At 36.8% G+C, this 12,230-nt stretch overlaps 1 protein-coding gene across 2 annotated transcripts; it reads right to left on the bottom strand.

The window, feature by feature from the left end:
* Nucleotides 1-8,785: 8,785 nt before the first annotated feature.
* Nucleotides 8,786-11,519, bottom strand: LOC113297365 (NAC domain-containing protein 71-like). 2 transcript variants are annotated; one of them, XM_026545805.1, is made up of 5 exons: nucleotides 10,845-11,519; nucleotides 10,176-10,456; nucleotides 9,756-10,079; nucleotides 9,367-9,649; nucleotides 8,786-9,270 (listed from the first exon to the last, which is right to left on the bottom strand). In XM_026545805.1, the coding sequence occupies exons 1-5, from the start codon at nucleotides 10,999-11,001 to the stop codon at nucleotides 9,158-9,160; spliced, it is 1,158 nt and encodes a 385-aa protein (XP_026401590.1). In that variant the 5' UTR covers nucleotides 11,002-11,519; the 3' UTR covers nucleotides 8,786-9,157. The 2 variants fall into 2 exon arrangements, with proteins under 2 accessions (XP_026401590.1, XP_026401591.1); XM_026545806.1 differs by lacking the exon at nucleotides 10,845-11,519 and adding an exon at nucleotides 10,552-10,610.
* Nucleotides 11,520-12,230: the final 711 nt, after the last annotated feature.

Genomic DNA, 12,230 nt, shown 5'->3' with positions numbered 1-12,230 from the left:
TGGATAGATGGCTCCACCAGAAACAACATGAATGAAGTTTGTCTGGCTCTTAGGATAGTTTGCAAGAAATGCAAACTCAATTATTTATAGACCAAGGTTGTTTGGAGAACAAGGAAATTTCAAAACTGAAAATATTCTCAAGATATTCATTAAAGTACCTAATTTCAGTTTTCCCATTTCCAATTAAATGCTAAAATATATTTCTGAAATCTCTCTTAGAAAACTTTTATTATTAACTTTGCACATTAACTTATAACCTTTTCCAGAGGATATGTTTTAGTTGCTGGTAACTAAAACGTATATATTTGAAAATCATAATTAAATGTTTTTCAATATTTCGGTTTGGGATGACCTTGGGCATCAAGGAATATCTTAGAAAAATTAATGATTAGAGTTATGTACATGTTCAAATAATGTCGATATCTAGAAGTTTCTCATCTCAGAAAACCATGATTCCAAAATCACACAAAACATAAAGAGATATGTGAATATTGGAAACTCGGTTTTGCTTCTTAGGATCGATTATATACCATGACACACAATGTAAGTTGTCACCGGTTATACCATGCTTCCTAAAATAGGTTGTGACCGGTTACACCATGCTTCCCAAAGTAGCTTGTGATTGGTTACACCTTACTTCCCAAATCAGCTTGTGATCGCTTACACCTTGCTTCCCAAAGTAGCCTGTGACCGATTAAAACTAACTTCCCAATATAGCTTGTAATTGGTTACACATTGCTTCACAAAGTAGCTTGTGACCGATTACAACATGCTACACACTATAGGCTATGATCGGTTATACCTCAATTCTCAACGTAAGTAAGATAGGTTCTACCTTGTCATCTTGTATTGGCCATCCAAATATATTCAATAAAGAACCAGACCAACACTCTCATGATTTCCATTTCGATTATGAATCAAGTTCATACATCTACTTTTTTAAACCAATGTAACTAAATATATAGTTTTTTAGGATGAAATCACACCTGTATCCTACATACAATCAAGTAACTAATGTCATGTACCTAGTTATATTGTGTTAGATTCAGCAAGGGGTGCCCATAGTATTTTCCTGGGTACCTTGGTAATTAGTATTGGTTGGGTCATTTAGGGAGTTATCTGGCCGAGCAGATGTTGATGCGTGTGTAGCTGACAGTGGTCGATAGTAGGGCTTATGATTTGAGAGTATTTATGTTGTAATAGAGAGAGAGAGGGGGACTTATGTGGGAATGAATGAACTCCTATCCCTTGCTGTGTTCACCTGAACCAGACCTTCATCTTCTTACACGTCTAATTATTTACCTTGTTCGTCTAATCCTTCCCTGCTCTCCTCTGATTCTTTTATATTTCTTCTTTAATTCCCGGATCTTAATACAAATCCTACTAAGAATAGTACATTTGGCATCAGAGTCGTTCCTTCCTTCAAACAATGGGTACCTACAACTTTACAATCAAAGAGCTATATGATTTTCACAAACATAACCTACTAAAATTTACTGATCTAGACGCTAAAGTAACGAATCTGAGCCAACAATTAGATGAACAATCAACAGATTCGAAAGCTTTTCAGGAGAAGACGAGTAATAGTTTCAATCTGCTAGCCAGTCAAATGGCTGAGCTACTTCAGAATTCTAGACACAACAATGACGATCCATGAATTTTGGGTACACCTGGATTTATTCCTTCAGGAGGTAATATTCAATTTGGTCATGGCTTTGCAGGAGATACATCTCATACTAGACAACAACGTACTCAAAAGCTCGATTTTCCTAAGTTTGATGAAGAGAATCCGCGTGGATGGGTACAAAAGAGTGAGAGGTATTTTCAGATCCATAATACTGAGGAACATCATAAGGTCAGTGTAGCTTCTATTTATCTTGAGGGTAAGGCTGATAAATGGTTTCTTAACTTTCAAATTGGAAAACCTTTTTTTATCATGGAAAGAGCTATCTGAGGGTGTTTGTGCTAGATTTGAAAATCCTGTAGATGATAACTTTATTGGGAGTTTTAATAAATTGTGTCAAGTCACCACTGTAGAGGAGTACTTTGAGAAATTTGAATCTCTTAAGGCTCTTATGTTGAACAGTAACCCTCACTTGACTGAACAATACTTTGTGATGAGTATTATCAGTGGGTTGAAGGATGAAATCGAAAACTCTGTACTCATGTTTCGTCCTACTACCCTCTTACAAGCCTTTTCACTATCCATGATGAAAGAACAAAAATGTGTGCAACAAGCTAAACCCACAAAGCCATTCCAAAGGCCTTTCAACAACTCATTTACCCTCAACAAGTCTTATCAGACTACTACTCCTCAATTCCCACCTAAGCCAATCCTAACTTCTACTACAACTTCTTCTCATTTCACACCAAGATCTGGTAACACTACCCCAAAGTCCAGTCCCCCAATACCACCTATAAAAAGATTGACTCAAGAACAGATAAGGTCAAGAAGAGATAAGGGTTTGTGTTATAATTGTAATGTTGTTTACACTCCAGACCATATCTGCAGGAGGCAACAATTGTTCATGGTGCAAGTGGAACAACCTGAATCTTCTGAAGAAGTAAAGGAAGAAATTTATGAAGAAGCTGTGGAATCTCCAGTGGAGTCTGATATGGAAATATCCCTCCATGCTCTCACGGGCAATGTAAATGGAGATACAATTAGAATACCAGGTACCATTAAGAAGAGGAAAATATCAATTCTCATCGACACTGGAAGTACTCATAGTTTTATTGATTGTGCTTTGGTCAAGTCCTTAAAGTGTCAGATAGAACAGACAACTCCCATGTTGGTTATTGTAGCTAATGGAGACAGAACTTTCAGTACTGGTGTTTTCTCTCAACTTCATTAGCCCATGCAAGGTCACAAATTCTCTGAATACTTGAGGATGCTACCTTTAGGAGGGTGTGATATGGTGCTTGGTGTTGACTGGCTAAGGAAGCAAGGTAATGTAATGTTTAAACTCTCTAAGCTGTGCATTTCATTCATTTACCAAGGAAAGAGGATTACTCTGCAAGGAACTACTGAGAAGGTATCACTCAAGAGGATGAGTTGCAATGCTTTGAAAAATTTCTTATCCAAAACTTACCATGGGCTTATGGGACAACTATCCTCAATATCACTCTCTGAAATTCCAACCTCAGTCCCTGAACCCATTATGAAACTATTCAAGAGTTCCCAGATATATTTGATGAGCCAAAACATTTACCTCCCTAAGGAGTTTAGATCACTCAATTCCACTGAAACCAAATTCAGAACCAGTTAACCTCAGACCATAAAAATTCCCCACATACAAAAGGGAGTTGTAGAGCAATTGGTGAAGGAGATGTTGAAATCTGGGATTATATAAAACAACCACAGTCCATTTGCCTCTCCAATATTATTAGTCAAGAAGAAGGACAATTCATGGAGGTTCTGTGTGGACTATAGAAGGCTTAATGAGATTACTATAAAGGATAAATTCCCTATACCCATCATTGATGAATTGTTGGATGAGCTACAAGGGTTTTTTATATTCTCAAAGATTGATCTCAGGGCTGGATACCATCAAATCAGAGTTTATGGGCCAGACATTTACAATACTGCCTTCAGGACTCACCAAGGGCATTATGAATTCAAGGTGATGCCCTTTGGACTCACAAATGCTCCAGCAACCTTTCAAGCACTTATGAATGAGATATTTCAAACTTACTTGAGAAGGTTTGTGCTAGTATTCTTTGATGATATTTTGGTTATAGCTCTTCAATGCAAGAACATTTAGAGAACCTTCAGATTGTGTTTTCCCTACTAAGGAAACACCGGCTATATGCCAAGTTATCAAAATGCTGTTTTTGCCAAAGAGAACTAGAGTACTTGGGCCACATTGTCACATCAGATGGAGTAGCTGCAGATCCCAACAAAATTGCTAGTATGAAGAATTGGCCATTTCCCAGCAACATCAGAGAATTGAGGGGATTTCTGGGTCTTACTGGGTATTACAGAAAGTTTGTCCAAGGTTATGGAGCCATATGCAGACCACTCACTAACCTTTTGAAGAAAAACTCCTTCTTATGGACAGAAGAAACTACTGAGGCATTTGAACAATTGAAGCTTGCCATGACCCAGACTCCAGTATTGGCACTTCCAAACTTCACCAAACAGTTTACTGTAGAAGCTGATGCAAGCAACAATTGTGTTGGGGCAGTCTTAACCCAAGAAGGTAGACCCATAGCTTATTACAACAAACCACTGGGACCTAGAGCCATGGCTCTATCTACTTATGAGAAAGAGCTGTTAGATGTTGTAATGGCAGTAACTAGATGGAGACATTATCTGCTTGGGGGTAAGTTCATTATTCAAATAGACCACCAAAGCATTAAATATTTCTTGGAGAAGAAAATTACCACAGTACTGCAGCAAAGGTGGTTGATGAAGTTACTTGGCTTTGACTATGAGATCGAGTATAAAAAGGGGACAGAGAACATTGTTGCAGATGCATTGTCAAGAAGACCACACCCAGAGGCTAGCTTCAGTGCATTGGCACTATCAAGACCTCGATGGACTCAAGAATTGGTCAATATCTACACTCAAGATACAAAAGCACAACAACTCATTTCACAATTGCTTTTAGTACCAACAGCTATGGAGCACTATACTTATACTGATGAGGTGATAAGGTACAAGAACAGATTGTATGTGGGAAGCAGCAACAACAGCAAAACTACTATCCTAGAGTCAGTTCATGCCTCAGCCATTGGTGGTCACTCAGGAATTCAGGCCACTTACATGAGGGTTAAAAGTTACTTTTATTGGCCAGGTATGAAAAAGATTTATTCTCTTATGTCTCTTCTTGTGATGTATGCCAAACAAACAAGGGAGATCATCAATTTTCAGGAGGACTGCTTCAACCATTGCCTGTTCTAGACCAAGCATGGCAGCATATCACCATGGACTTTATTGAAGGCCTTCCATTGAGTGAAAGAAAAACTGTCATCCTTGTAGTGGTGTATATGCTAACTAAGTATAGCCATTTTATTGGATTGCAGCATCCTTATACAACAGCAACTGTGGCCAAGGTATTCTTGGATCAAGTGTTTAAATTACATGGATTGCCAGCATCAATTGTGTCAGATAGAGAAAAGGTGTTCACAATTAATTTCTGGCAAGACCTCTTCAAGGAACTTGGTACTAATCTAAATTTAAGTACAGCCTACCACCCCCAAACTGATGGGAAGACAGAGAGAGTAAATGCCTGTCTAGAAAATTACTTGAGGTTTATCACAGGTCAATTGCCTAAGATGTGGTTTCATTGGCTAGTTTTGGCAGAATGGTGGTATAACACAAGTTACCACCAGCTTGAAGATGACACTTTTCAAGGCTCTCTATGGGTACAACCCACCACACCTATCTTTTCCAGCAAAAACATTCACCTCAGTAGCTACAGTAGAGAGTTACATTAAAGAGAGAAATGCTATGTTTGATCTCCTCAAAGAAACACCGCATAAGGCACAAGAAATGATGAAATTCTTTGCAGACAAGATCAGAGTAGACGGAGTTTTTGAGGTTGGTGATAGAGTCTATTTGAAGCTTCAACCTTACAGGCAAGCATCTGTAGCCTTATGCAAGAATTTTAAGCTATCTGCAAAATACTATGGGCCATTTACTATCTTACAGAAGATTGGAGCAGTAGCTTACAAGCTTGACCTGCCAGCCAGTGCCAGAATTCATCATGTATTTCATGTCTCACAATTGAAGAAGTAAATTGTTCAAGCCATCATTCCCTCACCATCTCTTCCCATAGTGGACCATGCAGGCCAGATCATAATGCAACCTGAGAGCATCTTGGACACCAGATCAATTACTCAGAAGAACAAGGAAGTATTATAGATTCTAATTCAATGGACAAACTCATCTCCAGAGGATGCAACTTGGGAAGATAAGTCCAACATTGCAGCTCATTTACCTGAATTCATGGCAGTGCATTCTCCACCTTTGATCCTTGAGGAAAAGGATCAGTTTTAAGAGGGGTGCAATGTCATGTACCTAGTCATATTGTGTTAGCTTCAGCAGGGGGGTGCCCATATTTTTTCCTGGGTGCCTTGGTAATTAGTATTGGTTGGGTCATTTAGGGAGTTAGCTGTCCGAGCAGATGTTGACGCGTGTTTAGCTGAGAGTGGTCGATAGTAGGGCTTATGATTTGAGAGTATTTATGTTGTAATAGAGATAGAGAGGGACTTATATGAAAATGAATGAACTCCTATCCCTTGTTGTGTTCACCTGAACCAGACCTTCATCTTCTTACTCGTCTAATTCTTTACCTTGTTCGTCTAATCCTTCCTTTCTCTCCTCTGATTCTTGTCTATTTCTTCTTTAATTCCCGAATCTTGATACAAATCGTACTGAGAACAGTACAACTAAATACATAGATTATGTTTATGTCGTATTTACGAAGTTCAAAAGATAAGCGTTATGCTTCGTAATTCAATATAATTCCTTGACACTTTCATCATAATGATATGACCAAGTCTAATCACTAGAGTATTGTATATATACAGCTTCTCACGTTATATTTTCAATATAATACGACTTTAAAGATACGTAAGGAATGAAAAAAAATCAAGTCAGTATTACTAACCTCAAGTGGAAGGATGATGTCTTCGTTGCGGCTATTAATTCTTCACATTCTTCAGGTCTTCAGAGTAATACTGGTATGTCTCAACATTTCTAGACTTTTTAGTCTAACCTAAACGAAGTTGACTCTAGTATTTAATTAAGCGACTCTAGATAAGTTTTGATACTAAAATATGACAACCGAACTTGACATACCAACGCTTGGTGGGTTCAACGAACTATGCTCTAACAAAATACCCAAATGACATTCCTTTCTTGTCAAGTCATGTTTGACTATTTTATTGCATGTCCTTTTACTTCTCATGACTCTCTCTTTAACTCTTTACCCTCAGATATTATACTTATCGTCCGACAAAGTCCTTTTTGGACTGGGTTCTGCAAGTTTCAGTCCCCTTGTGGGCTTGGGCTTACAAACCACGTTGTAAGTTTCTGACCCACGTGGTGAAATTTTCAACACTGGCTGCGGAGGTAGTACTGACAGTGATATTAGTGATGATGGTGGTGGTGCTGATAGTTGGATGTGGTGTTGGTTGTTGTTGTTGTTGTTGTTGTTGTTGATGATGGTCATAGTGGTGTTGGTGTCACTGATTGTGGATATGGTGATAATAATGACTATGGTGTTGGTTTTTAGTGGTGGTGGTGCTGGTTGATGATGGTGCTAGTTGGTGGTTTTGTCGGTAATGTTTGCAGTAAGGTGGTGTTAGTGATGGTGGCGGGAGAAGGGAGTTTTTGGGGTGGAGTTGTTTTTGTTTTTATTGGGATGATTTAAAGGAAAAAAATAATATCTCGCGTCGCAAGTTCAAAAATGAATTCGTAGCATCGTAACCATTGGATATACGAGATGTGACATCATCTAACTAAGAACTCAACTACAGTGTTATAGTTGGACTTTCGATGTATCTTTAGAATATCTCATGTATCTAATCTTTTTTTTTTGAAAGTAACATTATATTAAACCCGAACAGAAACAGAGAACAGAGATTACAACATAGGAAGCATCTTATCCTTAATACATACAGGGGTGTCATGTATCTAATCTAATACTAGAATTTCCTGCACATTCTTTATTTTTGGAGCGAAGAGGGGATCTTCCAAATCTGTTATTCTTCTGGAATTTTATCCTAAAATTTCCGAAATAAGACCTCATGCTTGCAAAAACAAGCTTCTCAATACGTCTTGTAGACCTAATACTAGAGGTAATCGATAATAAATATATCTTGATTTCATTACAATTGTGTTATAGTTGCAGACGATCTTCAGTCGCATTTTTTTTTATGATAATCAATTAGTTTACCAAGTTAATAATATGTTAATGATTGTATATGAATACATAAGGTCACTGAATTATGTATATTTATTGATCTTAATTGTCCACTCCTTTCAAAACTGCGACAAGCGAAGACAAAAAAAACTAAAAGACGATCCATGTAAACCATGTAAACTCGATGGCTGTAATAGCTATTACATTATATGTCGTTTTATTTTCCATTTTTTTGGTTAGTTTATATTTTCTTGAGGGTTACCACTGCTCATATGTTGTATGGACAGAGATTTGGCCATCTTTATTGCCGAGCCATAAGATGTCATCATCCTCTTACGAGTTTAGGACACAGAGTCCAAGTAATTGAGGAGTCTGGCCATTTTTTTAATTTCGAAATCATAAAGTCTTTTGCGTGGTATCCCAAGCTAACTCTCAGTTTAGGCCTGAAGAATCAGGAGAGGAAGCAACGTGCATGGCAATACTTTTAGTGTTCGATGAGTAAAGATTAAGATCTGTTAATAAAAAATACAGTTTAACAGGCTTTGCTTTCGGCCGATGACAAACAAAATTTTTACATAACCAGATATTTTAATAATACGGCAGTATTTTTAAAAATCCAACTACACATAACTGTAGTTAAGTTTTCAGTTAGATGATGTCACATCTCGTGTATCCAATGATTATAATGCTGCGAATTCATTTTTGAATTGGCGCTGAGAGATCAAATTTTTTTCCTGATTTAAATTAGGAGAGTTAGTTTAAATTGATTTGTTTTGCGGAGGTTTTCATAGATGGATCATGGATGTAATCACCTTTGGTGCTATTGTGAGCGGATTATTTTGAAAATCCCGGAGAATTTGCATGTTTAGTTTCCGGTAATCCCACCAAGACCAACAGTAAAGAAAAAAAACTTTTAAAAGTCTCATTTGGTAGGTTCATGATTAAAACCCAAGTACCAAACGACAAATTACATAAACATGTGATAACGAAAAGTACAGAAATCTTCTTAACACAAAAGTACAGTACAGCCTACAAGCATTGACTTCTCTAAGAGAAGGCCAGTTCATGAGTCTTTAACACTATAAGGCCAGTTCATGAATGTACAATAATGCTATTCATGGTTGATATATCTCCAAACGCGGGATCGTTAAAAGTGATCTTGGCATGGATATTTCCTCCTTATTATACGTATAATCAAAATATAAGTACTAAATGCTTTTTATGTTACTCTAAGAGCAATCGTTAAAGGTGTTGCCTTAGATTATGACATGAATGTATCACAATCACCATGCTATCTCCTCTTGCATCCAAGAATTTGCCAGCTCAACCAGACTACCATCTCCGCTAGTTTGTCTGCAAATAGGATTAGGTCCAGTAGGATTCCAAGCTTCGAAACCTGCATTGTAAACGACACCAATTAAGCTACAATATTTGTAAAGTCTATGGGCATCGTAATCAAAACCAATTAAGCTACATAAAGCAGCTTTCTCACCATTCATAGTATAGTTCAAATTTCTTAATGAGTCGGTTGTTCCTAAGGTTGGATAGGTTGAATCTTCCTCCCCATAAAATCCCATGTAGTTCATTTCTCCCAAGTAAGATGACATATTGTTTTGAGCAAAATCATACGTTGGTTCAACTTCCGCCATAAAGTTTGAATAGGATGGAGTTGGCATAATTTCTTTTGAATCAGTTTGACATTGGCTCCAAGAAGTTATCTGGTTTGTAGATTCGTAATCCTGTAAATACTCAGATGCATCACCGGATGGGCCAGCCTGCAAGTTGTTTTATGGATCATTAAGAATGTACGCAAACAACAAACCATATTAAATATGTCAAGCACATCAAACTACATTCAACATCAAAGTTTATTATTAGTACCTTTGAAGTATCGAGTATTAGATCAGAGGACATCCATTCGTTTGTTACCCCGGTGTCAACTGAAGTTAGACCAAAATTCACTGTCATTCTGCTATCGTAAGGAGAAGCTGCAGGAGTCAAATAATTACTCCCATTGTTAGGACTACTAAAGTGAGAAGTATTGTCGCCAGAGGTGCTAGAGAGGCCGCTTTGAAATGCAGATGAGTTGGCGTTTACAGTGGAAGGAAGGCCTCCAACCCACTTGGAGTTCGATTCTCCATGGAATTCACCATATTTCTGACCGGGCTCATTCTTCTTAACTACTCGACACAAAGCATAAGCTCCCTGGAGCAAACGATAAACGATTAGTTCTTATTATTCTGGAAATTTCACAAATAAAGTAATCTATGTGCATTACTGTATGACTTCATCAAAAACTACCTGAGAGCCAGATGATCCTTGTGGAATATCATCAGTTAGGCGATATTCATGCATTACCCAGTCAGTTCTATCACCAGCAGGGGCCCTTCCACGGTAAAAGACTAATGTTTTCCGGAAACCAGTTATTCCTTCCGACTGACAGACTATTTTGCGATCCTTTCCAGTGGCTTTCCAATATCCAGCTTTTGTTGCTCTATTTGTTCGTGATCCATTTGGATACTTTCGATCACGCGGACAGAAAAAGAACCATTCCATATCTCTCTTTGGAAGGAATGACTTATCTGCAACCCAATATAAACAGTTGACACTTGCATTAGCTACAATCTACCGAACCAAAGTTTAAAAAAGTTTACTGTTGCACAGATGCTTTCCTCACAAGGTTGATCGGAATCATTTTAAGAATCAAAGAACAGAAAAGGAAGCCCAATCGAACCGTCTTTTTTCAAAAGAATAAAGTGAAAAATGCTCCCATCAAAAGAACTCTTTACACTGTTTAAAATTGCACAATATACAACAACAATAATTACACAAACAAGACCATTTTAGAATACCATTCATTTTCAGTTGCACAATATCAAAATCCATAGTACTAATCTCTACCGTTTACATGTTACATCTACAAAATGAAACTACAAATGTATATCAAAATAAAATAAACTAACAGCATACCTGGTAATTCCCAAGGTTCGTACTTATAAAGCTCGATAACCGGAATGACTTCGAGATCAAAGTTTTGTCCCTCAACTTTCTTCTTCAAGTAATAACTTACTAATTCATCATCAGTAGGATGAAACCTAAAACCAGGTGGTAATGATGAAAAACCCATCTCAACTCACACTAAAAATTCGAGTCTTCGATGATAAATGAAAACACAAAAATAAATAATATAGACTAAAACTAGAGCAAAATTAAAACCAGACCAGAGTTAAATTCCAATAACTAAGTACCTAAAGTGTACCTATTGAAAATTTGGAAGATCCAGAAATAAAAACTTTCATCAATGCAAAACTTACTATCTAAAACTGTGTAAAATTTCCAAAGTATACAACCGTTGAACAATACAACCATCATTTGCCGTATCACAATTCAAATTCTGTTCAAACAATTAAACCCTTAAACCCCAATTCCGTTTCCTAAATTATTTAATACCAAAAAAAAATCGGTTCTTACTAAATTCAGTTTAAAAATCAGCAAAAACAAGATTTTTAAGTGAAACTCAGACTGTAAAATTGTCCGAGTTATCAAGAATTGTAGTTAATTATGGAGGAATTAAAACTCGCCAAAAGATTAATTAGATGGTAGAATTCCTTGATTGAGTTGTCAAGTAGTAAAGCGAGAGAGATAATGGAGGATTGTAGTGGAGAGGATGATGAACTTATTAACTCTGTATTTATATAAGCGTTAGATGAGACTAGAGACGCGGAAAATTAAAGGACAACCGAAAGTAATCGAGAAAGAGAGAGGAAGACATTGCTTGTTTGAAAACGAACAAAAATTCCAAAGTTGGTGGACCCATGTAAAAACCCGTTTACACTGAGTCGGGTTCCCGCCAAATAAAATATTACCGTTATAAGGGGTCGTTACACGTAAGCTTGAGTCAGACAAAAATGCTTTTTTCATTTATTTAATTACAGTAGTTTTTATGTCATTGGTTTAAATGTTTATTTATTATCAAAAAAATGTTTGGATGGAGCTTTTGTTGTTCAAAAGAAGTGTTTGTGTTTTAAAGAGATGCTTTAGATGTTAATATGTAGTTAAGCAGGCTTTAAAGTTGGCTTTATGAAAAATGACAAACAATCCTTTCAAACTTGATTCTGATTAATTTATTTGTAATTTTATCGTTTAGTGTTGAAAACCCGATTAAATCAAACTAGCACTCATATGGCAGTCCATAATGAGGATGTTTCACTTAGGATGTACTTAAAAGTTTAGTTATCATAATCTTCAATTCAAACTGTTCGAAAAACAAATAAAGAAATCGTCGTTACAGAAACTAGTCATTATGGGAACAGATCATGTGGATTTAGTAAATAGTATCCGCCTATTCATTAATCA

This window comes from Papaver somniferum, chromosome 7 (assembly GCF_003573695.1).
Source record: "Papaver somniferum cultivar HN1 chromosome 7, ASM357369v1, whole genome shotgun sequence".
Taxonomy (NCBI): Eukaryota; Viridiplantae; Streptophyta; class Magnoliopsida; order Ranunculales; family Papaveraceae; genus Papaver; species Papaver somniferum.
The sequence above is the reverse complement of the archived record's forward strand: the minus strand, read 5'-3'. Positions and strand labels throughout refer to the sequence as shown.